The sequence below is a fragment of the Aptenodytes forsteri genome, unplaced genomic scaffold (genome assembly GCF_000699145.1).
Source record: "Aptenodytes forsteri isolate BGI_AS27 unplaced genomic scaffold, ASM69914v1 Scaffold13, whole genome shotgun sequence".
NCBI lineage: Eukaryota > Metazoa > Chordata > Aves > Sphenisciformes > Spheniscidae > Aptenodytes > Aptenodytes forsteri.
Genome location: NW_008794543.1, coordinates 6,109,303 through 6,133,583, shown reverse-complemented (window position 1 = coordinate 6,133,583; position 24,281 = coordinate 6,109,303). Strand labels below are relative to the sequence as shown.

At 37.2% G+C, this 24,281-nt stretch overlaps 1 protein-coding gene across 3 annotated transcripts in view; it reads left to right on the top strand.

Annotated features, from left to right (window-relative positions):
* Positions 1–23,354, top strand: part of ASB5 (ankyrin repeat and SOCS box containing 5) — a 29,054-nt gene extending 5,700 nt beyond the window's left edge. Inside the window, exons 1-8 of one of the 3 annotated variants that reach the window (XM_009272348.2) lie at positions 6,828–6,954; positions 12,385–12,452; positions 15,730–15,809; positions 16,927–17,034; positions 18,628–18,778; positions 18,914–19,048; positions 21,143–21,334; positions 22,744–23,354. In XM_009272348.2, the coding sequence (XP_009270623.1) occupies positions 12,395–12,452; positions 15,730–15,809; positions 16,927–17,034; positions 18,628–18,778; positions 18,914–19,048; positions 21,143–21,334; positions 22,744–22,871 (852 nt within the window). In that variant the 5' untranslated portion in view covers positions 6,828–6,954; positions 12,385–12,394 and the 3' untranslated portion in view covers positions 22,872–23,354. Of the gene's footprint in view, positions 1–6,827; positions 6,955–12,384; positions 12,453–15,729; positions 15,810–16,926; positions 17,035–18,627; positions 18,779–18,913; positions 19,049–21,142; positions 21,335–22,743 lie in introns of those variants that run through there. The other 2 variants (XM_009272347.2, XM_009272345.2) reach the window with 2 other exon arrangements.
* The last annotated feature ends 927 nt before the right edge of the window (positions 23,355–24,281 follow it).

Genomic DNA, 24,281 nt, shown 5'->3' with positions numbered 1-24,281 from the left:
GAAAGCAGAATTTGTATTTGTAGTATTTGAGTATAGCTTCTCAAAATATATTTACTGTTTTTGCAGAACTGGAGAGGTGAAAACGCCCTGATTTCTTCTAAGTTTAAAACAAAAAAGTCTACTCTTGAATGAGCATAGCAAGTTCTAAGCTACCTGTCTTTGCTGTATCTGCCTTGGCCAGGCATGGTAGGAATGCTCAGTACACTAGTTATTCCTAGTTACCCTAAATTAAGCCATCCATGGGATTGTGGTAGTTCAAGACTGGAGTCCCCATCTCCTTTCAGGATTATGAGACTTGTAAATAGTATGAAGCCTTCTGTTTCCTTCTTTTTCTTGTACACTGAGCACTGCTTGGGTGGACCCAAGAAACCTGTCTATTAAATACAACTGATAAATGGGAAATAATGCTATGTTTCACTGTTAGACATCTGCTGTTTGGAAAGCTTGATTACATTTTGAACAGTAGTGAATGATTAGAGCAAAGTTTTCCTATTATTTTATTTTAACAAGTTGCAATTGATAATGTCACTCAGCAACAGTTGTTAGGTAGGGAAGATAGGCACGAGGCATTTTCTCAACTTGCATTCCACAGAGATCACAGTTCTATTAATAAAAGCCATATAAGACCTCTACTAGCTTCCTGGATACAATAGAGATTCATTTAGTAATGATAGGAATATTGTATGGCATACCTATTCACCATACCACTTGGTGTAAGGCACCACATTTAGCATTTGTTTTTCATACGCAGCACGTAAGCTAATGGTGTAAAAATGCTTAAGATAGTGTGAATGTTCTTTTTTGAAAGTTCAGAAGGGAGGTTTTTTTTTATGGAGCTCATCACCTTCTCTTATATGCTAAATAACTTTGTCTAGTATGACCAATAACTGCCAAAGAAGTCATACTTCAAAATAAATCTGAAGAAGACACTTGCTTAGAATGAAGCAGATGACACCACATATCAGCAAGATACCAGAACCATTCTCCTCTGAAGAACATAATCTACCTTAAAGGGATTTTGGTGAGAGTTATATGATACAACTAGACTGGCATGGCCAGAACCCTGACCTATTTGCAGCAACAAAACCCAAGCACGTCTGTTGGCAAGCATTGACTCTTCCCTCACCTTAAAGAAAATCTCTGAGGCTACAAAAACTTCTAGTGAATATATCTGCTGGAGCCTGTTTGCATACTTGCTTCCCTGAAAGAAACTGAGATATCCTATCATGTGGATTCCTTTGTGGCTTCTTTTTAACTCCTATCTGTATTTGTATGTCAGGACCTCCTTGAGAAGAGCATCGCCACAAGCTGTATTTTATGGTCAGTATTGTTTATGTGCGCCTTCTTGAAATGTGTCTTTTCTGAAGATGGACCTTAACTTGTCACTAACCGAGGTCCCATTGGCTTGCTTGATGTGCAGAGTCTTAAGTTAACTCGCATGGAAATCCCCTTCAATTGATTTCTTTATTTTTCTGGATTAAATGAATAATAAGCTTTTGAACTATAGACAAGTACAAAATGAAACATTGTGAACTCTGATGTAGCTTAAAACCTGGATTTTTAAAGGTGCATAGCAATAAGACCGAAAGATAATCCTGGAACAATCTGCCTGCAAGGCCTTAAAGACAACTGTTGTTAAAGAAAAGCCATTAGGAAACTCCAGTACTGGATTGGGGCAAGCTCAAACATACCATCTGCACTGGTCTTTTTTTGCAGCGGTGGGGCGTAAGACAACAGGGGAAGACCAAAATAGCATAGCTCCCTGAAGGTGATGTTCCTTCCCTCAGCCATAGACTTGTTGTGGCCAGGGTTCTGCTATTCACACTCCTCTCTTGTAGGGGATGTTCTCAAACATTTGCAATGCAGGCAAGCAGCGAGTGAACTTCTGCCAGGGTTAGATGATGATGGCTTTGGGGGAATGCATTACGTGCCTAAGTACTGAGCTCTATTCATGATTGCAGCAATGCTGGCTGGTTGGTCATAAATCCATTATGGCATGCTGCATCTGTTGCGCTAGTGGATGTTACTCTTTGCTATGTCTAGAGTCTTTCTGGCAATAGATCTGCTCTCTCTCTTTATGGCTGTTCTCTCACAGTTGTTGGCTGAAGATTCGCTCTGTGGTGCTCTATACCACTCCCATGCTGACTACTGGTCTCATGCCTTGTGTCTTTCTTCTCTGTCAATATCTGAAGCCCAGGCCTGCTTGGTAACTGATTTGGCTAGATTCATCAGCATGACTGCTGTGATTTGTTTTTCTTTAGCCCGCATATTAGCAAATATTCTGTTACCGCTGCCTGTCTGCATGAAGAGGTCTGGCAGGTACGCGTTGCAAATCCACGAGCCAAGCAATGTAGAAAATGTATCGTTGTTCCATATTTGACTTCTGCGGTGGCTGAGACAGAGCCTTTATCATATCAGAATTTTAAATCTTTTCTAAACCTTCCATTCTGATTCCCAGCATCCAAGGATACAAGGCGTAACTACTGTAAAAATCTCAGGGGAAGCGGTAGGAAAACTAACCATCCATGTTGTTGCTACCTTAATAATAATTTGGATTTCCAGCTAAGAGACTGTGATGATACTGTATAAAGAGCAGGAGTGTGTAATAGGCTTTTTAGTGCTTACAGTGATGTAGAGAAATGTCATTTTATGCTTAAATAACTAATGGCATTTTAAGTATTATCTGCGTATCTGCTGGCATTTGTCTAGATGTGGAGGACAGAGGACTGGCTGGTGACACCTGGGTAATGCCTAAGCTTCTGGTTGACTGCTAATGGCTTATAATATCATTGTATCGGCCACGAAGTATGGCTTGATGCAAGAATCTGTTTTAAAAAAAAAAAAAAAAAAAAGTTGTTCCAGTCCTTTCCCTGTCCTGCCGTTAGAGCTTTATCACTGTACTTTTGTGGTGCATTTAACTTCCTTGGCGTTGAGCTGGCACTGCAGGATGTAACTGTGGCCTTTCAGGATACTATGTGTTTGTTGGTAACCATGTTTCTGTAATCATATCTACAACTTGCTTCATCTTGGCTTCTCCTACAGGGAGGAATGTTCAAGACCTCTGCTGGTTCGTTTCTGGCAACATCAAATGACAGGCAACTCTTGGGGTACTGGCACTGAGATCCAGGGAGCCTATCTATCATTTCAGCTTCATGGTTGTAGTCTGTGGATCACACCAGCAGGAAAAGGCAATTTCTAGTCCTGTTCCAGAATTTAGTGTGGCAGGTTCCGTGCAGTCACTGTGACCCCATAATAATTCTGGTCATAAAAGTAGAGTAAATCTGAGAGTACCAAACAGTTTGGGAAGTGAGGTGGCTCATCTGTTGGCTAACTTGAGGAGCGTTGCACACAAAACGCTGATATGTGACATTTGAAAATAGTGCAGTTTTGTCCAATTTTTCCTAAGATAAATTGTTGTTATTGGAGTTTGGACTGTATTGCACCAGGCTGCATCATGTGTTGAAAGGTGTGTGTGAGGGGTTGTCATTTTTATTAATGCATTTTTTTGTGTGTTATCACAATTGCGTCTTTATTGCCTTAAGAAGTCTTCAAAATAGAATGAGTTCCCCATTGAAAGGGAGGAACAAGTATTTTTTTTTTTCCATTTTCATTCCCACCTGTTAAGAACTGCTGCCCCTGTAAACTCAGAGCTATTTATTGACATAGAAATGTTGAAACTGTACTGACATTTCTTTTTATAAAAATCTGGGTAGAAAAGATTGTGAAGAAAATAACTTGAAAGTTCCCTTTAACAGTTCTTCCTCCGGGTTATAAAAGTTGAACAGAACTAAATATTAGTGAAATGCATCATAGTGGTTTATTTAAAGCTTGCCTGCTAAATTAAGTCAGAATTCCAAACTCATTAGTAAAATCCTCCAGTTTCCTTACTCTGAGACTGTAGTGTCTGCCCTTTCCTCCGGCTGCTTTTTTGCAGGTAGCTGCATTGCTTCCATGAATAACTAGTATATGAATACTGTCCTAATTGCTCATGTACCACGGCAGGGAAAGTAATGGCCTACTGTATTTTCTACATACTTGGATATCTACTTAGATTTCTGTTACAGGTTTTCTGGTGGATTTTGGAAGTGTTTGAGTGTCTTCTATAGAGAAAAATCTGAGGAACAGAATCTGAGTACCAAGCCGAAGTAGTTTCAAATACTAATAGTTTTATTACCTAATGAAGTCAAGAGATACTGATTTTTATTTTGTAGCTAATGTAACCCAGTGCATGGATGGCTGACGTGAGGAAGATCACGTAGCAATTCCATGTCAGAGGTGGAAGTGAAATAGCGCGTTCTTCAGTCTTACTCCACAGTTTTAACTGTATGTTCATCCCCTCTTCATATTAACATTTCAATTATATTTTTAATACATTTCCAGTTGATTTCTGATGTTGGTCTAGCTTTCACTTTTTTATGTACTGTTTTAATAGGACTTTTTAATGGCTTTTGCCCGGAGGATGAATAGTTGTGCCTAGCAGAATTTAGTGCAAAGTTGCTTCTAGAGTCCTGAATGGGATAAGCTTTGCCTTCCTTAAAGCATGAAAAAAGATAGTGCGTATTTTTATGCATTGCATTCTGATGTCCTCCAAAGTATTCCAATAATAATAATATAATATTATATAAAAAAATATAATAGTATTAATAATAATGAGTGGCGAGTGACAAGTGTCTCTGGAATAGAGATACTTTTCCTAGTACCCTTGCCTTGAAGGTGGCAGATTTTGGGGGTAGTCTAACTCCATTGGTAGCTCATTGCTTCCTATGCAGTTCTCTGGACAAGAGTGAGCAGGTGCTGCTGACTCCCCTGGGCGTCTTCCTCTTTGAAGCCAGGGCAGCTGTCTGTATATCTGCTGGTTTCCTTGCTCCTGCAAGTCACACCTCTGAGGCTAGTAAAAGAGAATAATAACTGGGGGGGACTGGAATATTTGTGGAAAGCAAGTTGTATGAACTACTTCCAGGTTTGTACCACTCCTCTAGAAGGACCCAGCTTCATTCTCAGCTGACAGCCTCACCCACAAAACTCCTACAAAAACGTGTAGGTCTTGTCTTCCCAGCCCACTGTCAATCCCTGCCCTGCAGTGCCAGATGCTTTCCTTGATCCTGATCCTCACCGCCTTCTCCTGAAAGTCCTGGGATTCCATTCCAAATGGAAAGGAAGTGTAAAACTGAGATGAGCCTCAGAGCCATGGCAAGTACAGAAATTGTCATCGGTTATTTCTCAGCTGGAGAATAGTGCCGATACCTTCCTGACGCAGACACATGTATACACGTCCTTAGTAAGCTTTCCTGTTCAGTCATCTTCCAGTATTTATTTACTTGAAGAAAACACTACAATTTAACAAATAATTCTAGTATTAAAGTGATACATTTGTAATGTGCCCTTTTATAATGAGCCTTTTTGCGAAAGCTCTGTTCAAGACTTACTTGCAGAGTCCGATTGCTGGATGTGTAGAAGTGTTTATTTCAGTCTGTGAGATATTCTGATTCATTCAGCTAGATAAAACCCAAGGAAAACAACTTTCTGAAAGCAGCAAAACGTCTGGGAGAGTGCAGGTTTGTTCTCTCTTGTGAGAATAGCAGTAGCCCACCTGCTTCTGTTCTGTAAAGAGTGTAACGCCATTCCAGTAGGGCCGTTCTCATGTGCTGTAATTTCAAGGTGAAATTTGCAGCTGCTCCTTCTCCTTACCTTACCTAACTATAATCTTGCCTCTGATTTTCTCTTAAAGAAAAACAAGAAGGATATATAAAATTTCACTAAATACCTGTGTATTATTTCAACACCTTAGGGATTATTTTTGTCGGGTACCTGAAAGGAGTAGTATTAATGAAACCCAGTAATGTTAACTTCCTTTTAAAAAGCTTACAAATGGCTAGTTTTTATATCAGTAGAAAAGGATAGCGACATCTTAACATGTTATTAGTACAGAGAAATCACCGTCCTTTTTATCCATGCTGGAATTTTATCATGGCTTGCTTCTCCCTGCTGTATTTCTGTTGTATAGTATCAGTGTGAGACATAATAACAAACAAAAAAATTCTGCTACTGGTTAGTTGTCCTTGGTTTTGTTACTGTTTAAAAAAAAATATTGACTTGTGCTTCTTCTGACAAGACCACAGCCTTACTTTCATAATGGGATCAGACTTTCAAAGTAACCAGTGAAATCTTTCTTTTCTTTTTTTTTTGGTAGTCAAAGCATGCTTTTATTTATTCAGGATGTAGTTTCTAGTTGACATCTGTAGGATACCTTGTCCCCTATTTAAAAAAAACAAAACAAACCCCAAAACCACAAAAAACCAGAAGTGCGTCATAGTTTCATGGATTCTTCTGAATTCCAAAATCTCTCTTAACTGCAAGTTACATATGAGTAAAGCCTGATGCAGTAATAATTACTGTTTCTTTTATTAAAAGAATTGCCATTCTGATAAAACAGGTTTAGTTTTTCTGTTTTAGGTTATTCAAGCAACAAAGCATTGAATACTTATGCTTTCAGAATCTGTTTCTTTTTTGGTTAAATGATTAAAAAATTAACACCTTCTTTCCATTTAAATCATGTAAATAGTTAAGACTCATGCTGTAGCTAAGCTGATTCTTTCTGTGTTTTAAAAATAGAAAATGCTAGAGCAGTCTTTCCCTTCCCCCACTATGTACTCATTAGTCCAAGCTAGTAAATGTTACTGAATGGATTTCAGTGTTGTAGCCATTCTACAGTAAGTACAGCAAGATCCTTTGTGAAAAAGCGAAAGGAGGAAAAAAGGTAGTAGAAATCCATTTGTGGGTGTTCGTCAGACCCGAGTACCTGCACCAATGACAGACAGGCTTTCCTCGAGAAACAAATAATGACAACAAACACTGCTGTTCAGAGGAGCCAGAATCTCCCCAAAAGACGCCTAGAAAGTATAGGGGAGTGTCCTGCGAAACGAAAAGCTAGCTGGGGTATTCTGACCAGCCAAGGTTAGTATAGCAGCCATTTCAGAAACCGTGTACTTGAAATATGCTAAGCTGACCCAATTTATGATGTTCTAGCTCTAAACTGTTGGTTTTCGGTGTGTGTTTATTTTTTTTTCCTAGCTGTAACATAAATGCATGCTTATGTTAGTGGCACTTTATTGTCTCGCATGGGTTAACACACGGGTGTTGAAGCTATTTTTGTTCTTTCTGCACTCTTATCAGCTGATCTAAAATACCTTTTCTTGTTTATCTGCCCTGTTTGTTTTATGCAAGTGTTTAAGGCTTGACTTACCCTGACTTTTGCTGTCCTGTCACAAGGTAACTGGATACTGAAGGCTAATTGTTTACAACAGGGAACTGGGGAATGAAAGGAGGGGGAGGAGTAAACTTTACATATAACTTTATATGTGAAGAGAAGTTTATAGGTAGCTGAAATAGGAGGTAATGGAGGAACTACAGGTGACAGAATTATTGTCCTGTACTAAGATACTAAAGACAAAGATACAATTGTAAGGATTTGCGTAGAGAAGTACTTAGGAGGTATTTGAGTTGCTGGACACTGACGTTTTCAGCAATGAGGAACAAATTCTATTATAAAAGAAGTGTTTAGGACTGCTATTGTCTGTGCCATATTTTCCTAATTTTTTCATAACACAAGTATGTAAAAGGGAGCTTTGAGTAATTGCGAGAGTCTAATAGGAATTTTTTAAAAGAGTGATCATAATTGCAATTAATATTGACCATATCGTAAGGCTTAGAGTGAAACAAAAAAGAAAACAAGGAAATTAAACTTGAAATTCTTGATAATATGATATCAAATTAAAAACTTAAAAACTGGAGATGTTAAAATAGTCAAGGAAAGGAGGAGACAGGAGAGAGAGATTTGATATATTGTGCATAAAAATAATTATGAATTTACCATGTAAAATGTAGCTATATGTTATAGGAATCAGAGTTATTCTTAAAATACCTTTGCTAATTTCCAGTACTGCCAGTTTTAGAGTTAAGCAGTATTCAAGAATTTAAGCAACAGTTACCATAGCTTCCCAAGTAATTGTTTGAATGCAATGGTACTGTAAGGTTATATTTATTCATCAGTTTTAATACGCAGTGTATCTTCTGCCCTCATATTGTTCACTGTTTGGGCTAAGATTTTCTGATCTATAGTAACTTTCATTTATGAACATTTCAGCTAGTTAGAAGAGCAGTTCCCAAAGACCTGGGACATTCTCCCTCAGACTGAAAAGAAATTTTACAAAAGTTTATAAATGTTAGCATTAGCGACTCCTTGATATGGTTCAGGGTTAGGTTTTTTTTCCATTCTTATAAAGAAATAGCCACAGTTAGTCAAGTTTTGAAATTTTCAAAATCACAGTAAAATATGGAAAGTAAAATTTTCTGAGGAGTCCATCTTAACATGGTCCAGCTACTTACAGCCTCTCTGTGATTGCCAAACTGGGTGTATATATTCATTGGTGGACATCTTGAAGTACTGAGAGACTTCTGTTGCAGTTGAGGCTTCTGGTTGTTGCCATTCACTTGAATAACAAGTATATCTAATATCAAATCTGAAGGAGGCTCTTTTCTTCTCTCTCTGTTCCCATCCATGGAGGTATCCAAACCTGACTTTGTTCTTCAGGCACCCTTGCAGAGCAAAGGAAGAGAAAATCATTACTGCAATGCACTGTGTAATTAAATATGCAGATTGGAAAATGGACTAAAAGTGATGTGGGGGGTAGACTATGTCATGATAAGATTTAGTGGAAGGGCGAAAGGATAAAGTCAGGCTAGGAAAAGGTCTTCAGCCTACTGGCTTGAGAGTCCACAACCAGGCTATTTTACCAAAATCTCCTGGATGTGGCAAAAATCAGCACGCTAGGCCCAGCTTTGCTGCCCAGCTGGGTACTGCTTTTAAGGCTAGAGATTAGGCTACGTGCTGCATTCACTCTCTGGCAGGCTGGGAAAATACTGAGAGTTCTGAGCGCAGCTTGGGGAAAATTGCTTGCAGTCTGGATTAAGGCTGAGACTACGTTTGAGGAGCAAAATTATTCCAGGCAGAAGTCCTCCAGAGTCTGAACTCAGCTCAGAATGTCCGTATGCCTTTTCTGTCACCTTCTAGTTGGGGAGGCCACTGAAAAACCCTTACTTTGTTTTAGTGACTTGTCCAAGGAAATAACAACAGCCTAGGAGTACTACCAGCTGCTCTACATACTCAAGTCAAATCTGGTGTGGGTCTAACAGATTACTGAATTTAGAGGTTGATGGGGTTTTACACCTTGGTGCTCTAGCTATGGTGCACAGAGTTTGCAAGCTACTTTCAGCTAGAAAAATATCCAGCCAGTTGTTGGTCCTTCAAGAAGATGGAAAAAACAAACTGCATGAGCAGTGGACGGGGAGTTGTTGCTGTGCTTTCACGTGACGGAAGAAGGGGCCTGACACGCTTCTTCCTGTGTGTGCAAGGCCCGGCACAGAGCCAGCAGCAGCAACTGCTGCTGCCGCTGCCATCATCATTACCATTGCCTTCACGTAGCATAATGTTGCTTCTGTGGGGAACCAAGCGAGCTATGTTTGGATATTGCTGTTGTGGGTTTTTTAGGATTTTTAATACAGTTTAGTGGCTCATGTTTCTGTGTGAAAAGTATGCTAAATTGCAGTGCCAAAGCACTCAAAATTTAGGAATTGTTGAAAGTAATGTTGCCTGTGCCACGCTGATTTGACCCTCTAATGCATTATAACCCAGTATTTGACAACACAGTCACATGCTGTACTTTTCCACAAAGCCCCTGCTTCCTTTGATGTGCAAGATGGATGATGTTCAGAGAATGCATTAGGTTTATACTCAGAAAAAATACACCCTATGTTTTCCTGTATGTTGCAAAGGTTAGAAGGCATGTAGTGAATGGTAGGAAAAAAAGGGCTAACGTCTTTATGTCCCTAAAAGCAAATTCTATTCTTGTTTTTGCTGCGGCACCTGTGTGTTTTAAGACCAATCATCTAACCTAAAAGTTTTTTGACTGATCCTGGTTGTTGTTATTATCTAAGGCTGAAATTTCAGAAGCTCAAAGTTCTCATAACCATAATTAAACTATGCTTTCAGTGTACACTTTAATGCTTAAGTACTCTGGAAAAAATAAGCTATTAGATTGGTTTTACAATTTAAGCATTAAAACTCTCTGTCTTTTGGGTCCTTAGTTATAAAATAGTATGAATGGATGATGTTATGAAGATAGATTCAGCAAGGGTTTTGAAGTATTCTTTTGTTATTGGGAGAATACCATGAAAAAGGCAATATAAAATTAACAATGTTATAGTCAGTTTATAGTTTGGATAGCATGTCTTAAAGAGCAAGAGATCCTACTAGATATGGAGGTACAAAATAATTTGAATGCTAACTCATTCGTTGAATACAACACTGGAATGGCAAAACTAATGTGTGGTCATGTAATGTGGGTGCATCATAAACAGAACTGTGTGTGGAAAATAAATTTGGTTTGTGTGGTTTTCAAGAGTAGGAAATCGTTGGCATTTGCATTTGGAATGAAATCCCCAAATTTTGAAAGTCTACATGATGATAAACATTGGAAAGAATATTGGTTTGAACCAATCAAGGTTTCAATTTTTGTATGTGTATGTTTTTATATTTGTGTATATATTGTTATATAATTTTCAGTCAACTGAAAATAAAGATTATTTAAAATATTGAAATGAAATATTTAAATGCCACTTGAACTACATATTCTGTCTCAGACATACTTTAATCATCTCTAGCCTAAATTCTGATTCTGTTGGAGTTCTTCAGTGTTGACTGTTGGAATTTCATTTGTTAAAAAGAAGTGGCTTCTCTTTTGCTGGTTATATCTAACTATAGTAGTTAAGCACCACAGATGCATTTCTTAACTTTCAAATCCTTGACTTAAGATTCTTTTCAATAGTTTTTAACATCAAATATCAATTAAGTAGTTGACACACTTCCTGAACCTGCAAGGGCTTTAGACAAATGAGTAATTTTATAGTGCCACAGTAAAAATCTGTTAGAACTTAATTACATATACAAAATATCAGGCGGTTTTAACAACTGGAGTGAAGTGAGTCTATTGGTCTTGGGACTATAACGTTACAGAGTTTTTCTGTTATAGTTATTGATCCTGTCTGTTGCTTCAGTTGCCACAAACTGAAACACTCGGAATACATCTTAAGGAATAAAAGGTAACAGTGATGAGCTTAATACATAGCATTTGTTAGTTTTGCAGAAATAAATATTAGCTACAACACTTTCCAAATAGCCTGTGTTTCTCATCTCCCAGTAATGAACTGTGGCAAGGCTTCTATTCTCAGTTCTTCTCTGATGATACTGCTGCTTCTGAGGACTGGGACACCGTCTATTTATCCTTAGAGCAGTATTTTCTAAAGTGCTGAGCCCTGGCATAAATCTTCTCCCAGTGAAGTCAGTGAGAAGACTTTCATTCATTTACAGTCCTCCTTGTTTTGAAAATCCAACTTTTTAATGTACCTTTTATACTGGGTTTTTGGGGTTTTGGGGTTTTTTTTTGAAGACTACACAAATTTTTAGAAATAAAAACAAAAGGATGGGATGACTGGAGTTAATGACTTTTATGAAAATATTTTTACTTAGTATTTTACTACTATGATCAGAACTGCAGGAGTGACTTACAGGTAATTGCAGGTAGATATAAAGGAGTGAAGTCTGTAGGAAAACGTGAAGAAATAACATTAATGACTTAGGATGGATCCAAGTCAGAATTGCAAATCACCATTTTGGGGGATTTTTACTGCTGACAATAGTTATCAAAACCCCAATTTAACAATCAAAGAATTGTTTAGAAGATAATTGAAGCAATAGTGAGCTCCTAAAAGAAAAACACAGTTCAGCGTATGGATCAAATAGCATTTGAAACGCGTTCAGAATATCTTTGCTTATTTCTTCTCTAAGTATATCATGAGTAAGTAGTAGAATAACATATGAATATTTGGCAGTGCTTCCCTTACAAATCTATGTCCTAATACTGATTTTTGAGGATACAAAACTGTGTGTCTCGTTGCATGAGGTTAAAAATGGAGGAGTTTGTCCTGCAGTTCTTACTCCGCTCAAGGTTCTCTTGATTTCACCGTGAGTTTCTCTTGTGTTGAAATTCCAGTTAATCTGTCTTGGAAGGCAAGTGGACAGATACTGGCACTTTGAAAAGTTATGTTAAAAAAAGAAATGTGAACAGTGAACAAAAAGGGCCACAATCCTTTAGCATAAGAAAAGAAACTGGCAACTTGTGTATGCTCATATCTTCAAAGCTGTGTTTACTGAAGGGTGAAAGTTGATATTACAGTGAGCTGCTGATCTCCTTCCAAACATAGCTGGAGTGTATTAGAAACACGTCCAAGTAGCAAGAACAGATTTTTATTTTTTTTTTTATTTTCCAGATTGAAAGAAATGAGTAGGATTTATAATTGCAATTGGCTGGAAGTGCCATGGGGAGATGGAGATTTAGGTATTGTATGATGCTTTGTAATTTTTTTTAACTTCGCCTCTTAATACAGTGAATATATTTATTCTTTTTTGTTAGTGTTTACAAAGCAATGTAGGCTGCCCTTCCTGGTAAACTACACACCAGAGGACTTGGAAGTAATGTGGCTTCTAAATATAGTTAAAGATACTTTGTATTCAGCATCTGTCAGAGACGACATTGGTAGGGAATTAATGCATTAACAGTTTTGGAATAGACTACGTTTGCTAATACTGCTGTTACAGACAACAATGAATGAAAAAATGTCCTCGTTTATATTCTTGTTAATGCTTTCTAAGTGAGAGACAAAGCAAGTTTGTGGATTAGCAGAAGGCAGCAATCTAGACAAAGAATTTATTTTAAGACACCTTTGATGTTTATTTATGATACGTATTTGTTTTGAACATATTCTTGTCCCTGTGGTATTTAATGATGAATTACTGTGTTTATCGGGAAATCAGTTGGAATGTGAAAGTTTTTTTTCCAAACTTGGTTTGCACAATATATTTCTGCAGCATTTTGCTTATAGATTTTATTTCTAGTAGAGGTGATACAAGCATTTTGTATTTAATGGATTTAGCAGAAACAGCCAGCTGCTGGATGCCTCTACATGAAGATAGGGATATAAGGTGGGTCTAGGTGTAAAACAGAGCTCACAGTGGGATCTGGCATCGTTTGATTCTCAAATGTCACTGGAGTAATGACACTAACAGACATTCTTCTGAGCAATCCAAGAGGGAAGGAGGTGAAGGAAAGAAAGGTGGAAAAAATGTTGCTTTCAGATCCTACCTGCGTCTTTGTTCTGTTTAGTTATACATAGCTACAAAAATGTCCAAAGTGTGAGTGTATTTAATGGGCATAAAAACTTCATGACACTTAAAATTTTATTAGATTTTTTCCTATATAATAGTTAAGTGTCTTTTTTTCCCTGTTAATTTAAGAGTAGGATAAACTGTCAAGAGAGAGAAGATCTCATCTGTAGAGACGGGGACAAAATTTCAAAAGCAGCCTCTAAATACAGATTTTAATTATTTTTGAGGAATTCTTTGCAGCTGCCAGCAGGAGAACGTGATGGATCTGATTCATTTGAATTAGAACGACTGGAGTGCTGGTTCAGATACTACTACAGGAGAAGAAAAATGTTGGTCAAAATTCTCATAGTGATTGCAACCAACCTACAATAGGATAAACGTATCTGAGCTTATTGGGATGACAGAGAAAATACTGATGTTTTGTCAAAATCGGGTCACTTTAAGACTTCTGAGCTCGGTTTTTGTAGTATAATACCCCTTAAAATCCCAGTCACTTTGTGTATGGTTTTTTTAAGCTATTATTCTGACTAGCAATAAGAATTGCAAAATATTACACTTAATAAACCTAAAGTAAAAAGTATAGGGAATGATGTGTGTGCATGTACATACACATGCACACACAGATGATCAGAGCTTAGTGCAAATAATTCCGAAAGAGTATTGGAAGCTGAATCTTGCCTACGGCCCATCTACTCCTGCAGATGAAAGAGTACGAGGAGCTTCACAGATACTGGATACCCGGACGTAATAGAAATCTCCATGCATTTTTAAGATCAGGTTTACAAAGCTTTAATCTCCTATATTTTTTTTAACTTCTGTGATCGGCTTTATATGGTCTTAAGATAATTTAAATACTCGGCTGTGCTTTTGTTTTGCTAAGTTTTTGATCTCAATAGCATCCAGTAGTGCTGAGTTCCACAGTGTAGTAATACGTTCTGTGAGAAGATACAGTCTTATATCTGAGTAAGTTTTAGTTTCATTCACTAGCACCTCTAAGAAAATGGAGGTTTTATCTCAATTTCCATATTGTGCACTATTTCATATGTTTTTAACTATGCCCTGATTTCTTTTCAGGTTGAGCAGTCTTAATCTTTCTGGTCATTCTTCGTGTAATTTGAGGGGGTTGTTTCTTGTAACCGAAAGTGTACTTTCTGAAACAGGCTAGTGGACAGAAGGGGTCCGATAGGAAACCGAAACAGGGTCTATTTCTAGTGAGTAGTTACTTAGAGCTTAGGCTGATGATTGCCAGTGACTGAGCAATAGCCTTCTCATTTAAAATTCATTGCCTTGTCACTAAAATGCAGTAACTGGCTTTGCAGGCAGTCCTAGTCCATTGCAACGGACCAAGTCAGACATGTTTACGCATTGGAGATTCATCTGCCATTGTTACCAATTCGTCGTACTTGGCTAATTCTCTCTACATTTCTTCAGGGATTTTGGGGGGCTTGATATAACTCACATGAGTGATTGTATTAGCATTTTACAGTTCCAGTGATTTTCTTCTTACAGGAATAAATATCGGTAATCCATAATGTATTTCGAAGATGGTTCTTCCTTGCACAATCTCTCAAAACTTGGTTTGCTAAATTCATACAATAAATTGGTATCAGCTATGCCTGCAACCCTGTCTGGCTAGAAGGGACCTGTCGGTGGCCAGTCTTCTAGAGGAAAGGGCAGGTTCTTCATCAGGAGCCACAGGATGACTCTGGGACCTGGGCTGGGAGTTAAGGGCGGGTATGTGTGTGAAAGCGGTGGTGTTGTTGGGTTTCTTCCCCCCGACCCCCCTTCTTTTTTGGAGGTGATAAATAAAATAAATGCCAAACATTTACATTAAGCACATCTAACTATTTTTAGCGCTAATAGCCTATTAGAATGAGAACTTAGACTTAATATTGTATTTCTACTATAGCAATTTTTTTAGTGTGATTCTCACTGTATTTCTCTCCTTGCACTTGTGTAGTAGCTGCAGATTAATCTCATCATACATAAGGATTTCCATATTGACTTTCATATACATCAGCTTTTTCAGGACTTTTTCAGGCAGGTTTATGTCTGGTTAAAGTTTAAACATCAATTTGTTGAAGTCTATAAATTTCTATATGCCAGCTGCAAAAATAAGTTATATTATTTTTTTTTAAATGAACAATGCAAAAATAGAAGTGGGAAATATGGCAATTGATGAATTTATTAAATCAGATTACTGAAATCAATATATCAATATTTTGTTCTCTGTACCACATAATCATTTATTAGAGATGTTTACAGTTTAATAATAGAGCAGTTTTTATTGTCTAGAAGCTGATCATTTGAAATACAGTCTCTAAAGAGGAAAAATTAGTTTCATAGGACAGTTGACTTCATTCTGTGCATTATATTTTCTGCTTTGCTCTGTGCATTCCAAAATCCTTCTAATTCATATGATTTACTCAATAAATGTTGTTATTATATAGGTTCTTGGGCAGATCGCTCACCTCTGCATGAGGCAGCCAGTCAAGGACGTCTTCTTTCTCTAAAGACTTTATTGTCACAGGTGAAGGCTGTGTTCTTAAAATTGCTTTCATTTTTAATGTTACTTAATTTCTCAGCATAGATTATTAATGCAGATTTAGTATGCTTTGCTTTGCTTTTTTCACTTGAATTTTTCAGAGCAATACACATTTAGGAATTCTTTATATGATAAGATATAAGTTAATATTTAAATTATTTCCTCTGTATGTTTTAAAACTCCCTCCCCCCTCCCCCCCCCAAATTTTTACCAAAGCTGTATTTAAATATATATCAGTCTTCCCCTCTTGCGTGGTATAAGTCAATGTAGTTCCACTGCTTTAAGCCCTCAGGTAAATAGAGCTAGTCAGGAAGATGCTTGCTGAGGGGAAGAACCACTGAAAGATTCTGGTTTTTGCATAGTTGTGATTTAAAAAAATACATAGATATATTTTGTTAACAGCAAAGGGAGAGACTGTAAACTGCTAAATTTTAATATTACAGTATTGTCATATTAGCTACTACAATACTGAAAAATTATACTATAGAATACATTTGATGAAAGCCAATAGATGCAACTATTAGTTCTTAAGAATCAAACATCTACTGCAGAACATTTCAAGGCCTTGATGATTTTATCAATCCGAGAAGTGTTTTCCTTGCTAAAATTCATGGCTTTAGATATTTCAGACCTTAAGTCAGAGAATCATAGAATCACAGGACAGTTTAGACTCAGGGCCTTGTTGAGTTTTAAAGATCACCAAGAGTGGAGATGCACCAACCTCTCTGGTCCCCTGTTCCAGGGTTTCACTGTCCCCACAGTGAAATTTTTTTCCATATAAATAATTGGAATTCACCATGTTCCGACTTGTGTCTGTTGCCTTTTGTCCTATTACTGTGCATCTCAACAGTCTGTTTCCATCTTCTTTTTACCCTCTATATCCTACTCCTATTTCTGATTTTAAAAAAAGAAGAGCTGACAACTTACTTTTATTGTTATATACATTGATAGATGATTCTTTTTATGCTCACTGAAGATTTATTGCAAGCAGGGTTTTAAGACTGTTTAGAGTATTGTCAACTATTCCTTTGAGCAGTAGTGCGAGGAAATGACTCTTAACAGCTTTTGTATGATCTTTATATGTCACTCATGTCTTGTTTAGGGGTACAATGTAGACACACTAACAATTGACCAAGTAACTCCACTTCATGAAGCCTGCCTGGGAGATCATGTAGGATGTGCAAGAATCCTTCTGGAAGCAGGAGCAAATGTAAGGGTTTGTTTGTCAGGGGTCTTTTGTATATGAAGTCCAATGCTAACCTTGGTTTAACTGAGAAGGATCTATTCCTTGATTTTTATTTTTTTTAATTGGTATTTCTCTCTACTCACCCTATTGACTGCATTGATCTCATTTAATTACAATAAGCTGCCATCTGAAGGCTAGCAAAGGAAAGTGATAGGTCAAAGAATCATCATTAGAGAGGTGTTAGGTTAAAAGAAAAAAACCCAACCAAACAAACCACATGATTATATGTGTAAGAGTAGGTATCAAACAGAAGAACAGTGACAGGGAAAATAGATGGGGGTTGAGCAGACGCTGAGACAGAGTAATGAATTGGAGAGAATTGGCAGCAGTATGTCACCAGCCTTATTTCTTCTCTGAATTTCATTACGTTATTTCTCTTCTAAAATATGGAATGTGTCCCTCTACTGGTTTCCTCTTGCTTTGAGTGGCTTGCAGGAGACTGTTCTTTTAATCTCCAGAATGTCTTTTGTCACGCTGCACCTGTGTGCTCTTAAGATTCTTTGGTCTGAGTACCAAAAAGCACTGGCTTTTTTCTGTACTCCTGTCACAGGCTGTCTGTCTGTTATCCCAGAACAGAAATGGGACTTTACAGACCACTTTCACTACAATCTCTGCTGACATCAGAGTTCAAATGCATAGTTTCCCAGATCTCTCATCTTTGTGATGGGAAATATTTCTTGTCCTTACAATTCAGTTTTGAGAACCATGTAGAATATGTCTATGTTCTTATAGAAAAAGAAAAAGAAAAAAAATACATAGATGTTTCCAAAAACAATTCCTCTCCACTTCAGCTAGCACAAGGATTCTAAAGATACAAAACTATAGATACTGTAGACAAACCCCTAAGAAGAAATTTCATTTTCCTACCTGATTTTTTTTTTTAGTACTTTTAATTGTTTTGGTGGGTTTGGGGGTGCATGGAAGAGGATAGGCCAGAGTCCTGGAAGGAGCCCTCTCCTAATACCTGTGCTCCTCCCTTTAGTATTATTAGCCCTCACAAATTTGCCAAGTTTCTCTCCTCATTCTCTCACACTGGGAATAGTCAGTTAACCAGTGAGGTTGGTATTAAAACAGCAAGCCTGTGCTATTAGCTTTGTCTCCGTCCTGTGAAATATCATTCCAACCTGGCGATTAAAACCACAGAAAAAAATGGGAAATAATTCTCAGATTTAATGTGGAGTTTGCATTCTTGACAGAGCTGCGGAGAGAAGGTCCCCATTATCCCATTACTACACAAGGTGTAGATTTTCTGTGTCAATGAAACAAGCTAAGTGCAATGACTTTTGAAAATTACTTACTGCCCAGATGTTAATGTGTGCTCTTTAGTATTCCAGGTGTATTTTGGTTTATTCAACATAGTTTAACAAGAATAATAGTAAACTAATTTCAACTGAGGGGTGTGGTGAGAGGAAGACAGTAGCACAGGGACTGATTAGTTAAGCTACGTTATTCTAACCAGTAAATTTTTTTGTATTTTAATGCAATTTCTAACTATATCCTGTTTAAAAATTTACCTTTCTTTCAATTCTGTTCTTAAATGGATTTTATTTATTCTAGGTAAATGCTACAACAATTGATGGAGTGACACCTTTATTTAATGCATGTTCGAGAGGCAGTGCGGCATGTGCTGAGCTCCTGTTAGAGTATGGTGCCAAAGCTCAGTGGGAGTCCTGTCTTCCGTCACCAACTCATGAAGCAGCCAGCAGAGGTAAGAAATTACCTGCTGAACAAACATGGAGCAGCTGACGAATGTCTCAATAATAGTGTGAAGAAATGTGTCCAGTTTCATCTATGAGACAGCTTACTGAAGTCGAGCAAATTCTGTCATGCTTTGTACTGACAGGTCACAGTGAATGTCTGGAGGTACTGATATCCTGGGGTATAGATGTTGACCAAGATCTTCCTCACTTAGGAACGCCTCTGTATGTAGCATGTGTTTCACAGCAGATCCATTGTATTCGAAAGCTTCTTTATGCAGGTATGTCATGATTTAAATAAAAATATTACTAGTTTGTAAACTAAGCATACTGTACTCACCTTTGAAGTGAGCTGTGCTCAATCAATGAAACTAGAACCCTTCCTTGCAGGGCTCTACTTCTAAGTTTCTTCTGTGATGCATGTTTTCTTATAACAACTTACTAAGTCTTTAACTTTTTTGTGGCACAGCAAGCATATGAGGGAAAAAGGAAGCAAGACCAGTAAGAATGGATGTTCAAAATTTTTAGCGCCTACTGCAGCTTTGTAGATGTTCATTTTCTGTAGGAAAAACAAAGGTAAAAAAATCAGCTTTGAGAAAGGAATTTTATATAGTAATCACTGAGCTTTCAACAGAACTTTTTTAGCAATGTAGTCCCACCCTTCTTCATTCTTCAGCATGTTCTGATTGATCTTTTTACAAGACATAGAGGCTGAGTTGCAGAGAGAAGAGGTAAGGTAAAAGGCATTTGATCCTAAATTTCACGTTATTTATTTAATCACCGGGAAAGAGATGTTGGAGGCTCACTCTGTTTCAGCACAAGTCCAGGGACACAATCAGCATAGCTAAAGGATCGTTTGCTGTGTTTCAGGTAATGACATACAGGGCTTTTGTGTCCTGCAGCACAATGAATGAAAACGTATATATGAGTAATTACAGATTTGCCATCATTGCACTGGAATTGTTTTTCTAGTTAATTGCAGGTTATTTAGAACTTAAGCAAGCAGTTAAATTGTTTCTCATTAAGTCAGTCTCCTTGTATGATTAACTATCCTGTCATGATTTTTATGTTTAAGAACCGCAGAAGTATAATTAGCATATTTTGAGATTCAAATACTACCATACATTAAAAACAGAAACAGAAGGGCATATTCTACGTTCGTTGGTGCCCTGAAGTAGAAAAGGGTATGAAAATTGAGAATATAAGTAACTACTTATGTCAACCTGAATTTTTTCATATTCTATCAGTTTATGAGAATGTATTAGAAGTTGAAAAGCAAATAGACAATGAAATAGGCAAGGGAATGATACTGTGGAGGTATTCTTAAATTGTTAATACTGAGAACAGCGAGTTATCCAGACTTCAAATCTAATTGCTAGGCCTGTGATATTATTAAATTATTTTACTCAAATGGGAATTAAAAAGGCAAAAATTGTTGATTCAGGGAGAAAAGTTGGTACAGAAGCCAATTTTTGGTCTCACAAGATCAGTAAAGCTCTCTTAAGAAGTCAGGGGTTTTCTTCTGCTAGAATAGCCTAGAAAACTGGTGGGGCAAACCCAGTTTTAGGGGGACTAACAGCTTGCCTATAAGGGAAATTCTTCCATACTAGCTAGTTCTGTTTAACTCTTGTATGGATAATTTCTTCTTGAATATGAATGCATTATTGCAAATTAATTTAGTCCATTTTAATTTAAAATAAATTAGCAATTCCTTATTAATACAAAAGTGTAATAATTAGAATTCTGTGGATTGGGAGAGTTAATGGTTTGGGGTTTTTTCCCTGTTAGCTTTCTTGACTGTGTACCCCACCTTAATTAAAATTAAGTCCTTCATAAAAAATCCTTGATAAAGGTTGGGTGGAGTGGGAATCTATTTCAAACCCTTTGCCAGCTTCAACACATGAAAAACTGTAAAGCGTCCAAGTTAGATTCCTTCTTGAGTTGGTGTACTTACAAAAATATAGATACTAAACTTCAGTTTAGTGATTCTTTTTAAAGACTTAAATAAGCAAAGTATACTTTTATGTAGTGCAGATTTTCTTAAACATGTACAAATTGTACTTTTTTTATAATTAGGGCAACAGTGATGCTCACATGACCTAATCTGATTTTTCTTTTCCTTCTTTTTATGAAGTATTTGCCTTTAAAATCTAGTGGTGCTTAGGTAATAAAACCTAGGATAAGTGTATGGGTTCAAAAAAACCCACTGGTATGATTAGCTATAGTGCTATGCAATAAAATTAATAAAGTGGCTAAATTCACTGTGGCATTCTAGGACAGTGGGGTTTTTTTGTTTGTTTTGTAACATCATCTTTACTCAGTGACAATTTTAATTGATCTGTTCTTACGTCTCTTTACGTGCATCTACCCACCAGGTGCCAACGTGCAGAAAGGAAAGCATTTGGAAACTCCACTCCATGCTGCTGCCCAGCATTCTAGTACAGAGATCATAAACTTACTCCTTGAATTTGGGGCAGACATAAATGCCAAAAATACAGATTTTGAGAGGCCTGTTGATTTAGCTGCTCCAAGCAGTTTAGTGGAGAGACTGCTGCTCCTCCATGAAGGTACGTTTTACATGTGTGCTTTTGCGACTATAACTTGTATTCTTAAAAGAAAAAAAAAAAAAACCAAACAAAAAACAAACAACCCCACCCCACTTCCCAAAAAACCCCCAACAGCCCAAACAACCCATGTTATAGAAGCTGACGTTGTGCTGTATGAAATGAATATATTGACATTCAGGTAAATTCCTTTCTAACTATATATAACCCAGTAATATTTAGTCTCAGGCCAGAGCCTGTTGACTAAGCAGCATCAGAATTTATACAAGCTGAAAAGGTATCATCTTATGTTTATTGGGTGTTTACACAATTAGACATTAAAGCTACATTTTTATTGGCTGTTACAGACCTTGTTAAAAAGAAACAGAATATTTCAATTTCAGATTAAAAAAATGTTTAGTTTTGGCCAGCTGTCCAAATATTTTTAGAAATATATTTTTAAGTGCATATAAAGCACTTTATTTTGATTGTAGGCAAAAGGTATAATAAGTTTCATTTTCTAAATTTTCTGTACTGAATTATGAGTACCTGAGAAATAGGAGTCGACACTCGAGAGTCCCTTAAAACTCTTAAAGGTCTGTTGCCTTAAAGAGAGAATATCCCAAAGGGAACCGGATTTGTTCAGACTGACCTATGTACAGCGTAAAAATAAGCCACAAGACAAAGGTGGGAAATAAGCAAAGAAACTGTTGCAATAACCGTGGGCCTCTCTTTAGAGGTCAACTGACAAGTAGCAGTGATTAGTGTTTTCCTCCAGAAAATATCTCTATAGTCTGGATGCTGTTAAAAAAACTCTCTAAAAACAGTTGGTTATCACAAGATTACCAAGGCTAGTAGGATTTTTAAAAGCCACAGCAAAGATGTCAAAAAAAACCAACAACAAACAAACAAACAAAAAAAAAAACCCAAAAAAAGACCACACAGCAATGTGTCAGTGTGTTCATTTTGAGGGAGTGGGAGGGCGTAGAGGGACAAAGGCGTTATCGTGAGCTAGTAAGAGCACTGGACATGGTCCAGGATCTCGGGGTATTTTGCCTGCTTATTCTTGTTGCAGTGATGAATTGGTAGTGCAGCTTGTAGTGCCGTCGCATGTATTTCACCTCTTCCATGAATTAATTGACGTCAGATATTTTCTGGGAGCAGGATTTTAATTTAAAAACACAGATTATTTGCTGCCCCGACCTTGCTTTTTTGAGTATTTCCCTGATTATTAATAATGTTTCAGCATCCCCAGTCTTTATCTCTGAGGGCACAAAGGCAATGAAGGAGAAGGAAGGAAGGAAAAGGACAAATTTGCAAAATGTGAACATTTTTTTTCTTTTTAGAAATCCCATTATTTTGCAAGACTGTTGTAAAACAAAGTACTAGCTCTTATACTTGTATAATTAAACTCCTTTCTTTTTTGTTTGCAGCCACACCATCTTCTCTTTGTCAGCTCTGCCGACTACGTATCCGAAATTACATAGGAAGGGCTAGACTGCATCTTGTCCCACAACTCCAGTTGCCAACAATACTGAAGAATTTCTTACAGTATAGATAACATAGTAATTAACCTTTAGAAACTTGAATAACAAGTACTTTTTCTTCTTTCTGTTTATTGTACGTTTTATCTAAAGAACTGCTGGGCGGAAAAAAAGCCTTTTGCCTATTACTTAAAAAAAAAAAATGTATCTTTGACACCTGGTGTTGGTATATAATAGTAATTGGGAGCCATTCAGCAACTGGTACCAAGGTGCTAATAAGGCTGAATTGAATAAGTGTGCTGATACTCTGGGAAATGACTGTATAGCTTTAGCTTAACACTTACTAAATAGCTTTAGTGCTGTTAATTTTAATTGTGTTTATATTTTTAAAATCTGTTTGACACACCTGAACCACAAAGAGTTTCTTCATTATTATTTGTTAAGTTGGTCCATTTGGAGTCATTAGTTTGTGTTTTTAAATTTCTGTTGTTTGTGTACCTAAAAATACTTGGTGATAGATGCACTATATACATTGATAAAAATAAAACAAATAGATGTCAGTTTTTCTTCTTTTTCTTTACATAGACAATTCATTAATGACAGTGAGAAACTTCCTTTAGTCTTCCTCACTGCCTGTGCTGTGAATTGGCATTATGCTGCTGTGAACATAATCACAATTTTTTCAGCCGTGCACAGTTTATAGGTTCTCTGTTTATTAGTACGATTAGTAACTTTAAAAATTCCAGAGGAATATTCCTCAAAAGCCTTAGTGCTGAGATACTTTTGATCTCCTCTTGTAAAACAGAATTATCTGGGCTCTTTCCTTTTCATAACAATGCTGTATCACAACTCATGGGCATATTAAATAATTATTTGCTTCAGAGAAAGGCAGTTATTATTGTATAGTATCTGTGAGGTTTCCGAAGGCGTATCGTGGAGATGTGGATACTGAATCTTCAACCTCAAGTTCAGGAGGTGGACGCAAGGCTCCAGAAATACATCAGTTCCCTGTATCAGGACAGGTATCACTCTGAAAAGGACATTATTTCTCTTGCTGTCTAGTTTATAAACAATTGCCCAGCTCCAAAAATCATGTTGCAGAATCCCAGAATGCTCTAGCAGGCATTTCTGTGATCAGGTTGAAATTTTATTGTTCAACTCTAGCCAGAGTCAGAATGCTGACACCCCCAAGAGACATTAGAAACCCCAAAGGATTTCTGCCTCGCTCATGCCCTTGCATGGTGACGATTGCCAGTCATGTCAAAAAAGGTGATCTGACTACTTTATTGAAATACAGCGCTCCTTCTCCCAGCCCTTTCGTTTGGTTTTCCTTTGAGAACAGATGGCTTCCTCGGTGACTGATACTCAATTCCTGCAAACCAAAGCGTGAGACACCTGAAAATTTACCACTTGCCCTTGGTGATTCACCCTCTTCCATTCCTTTTCAGTGACTCCTTTCAGTATTTATGTTCCTACTGGAAAGATGC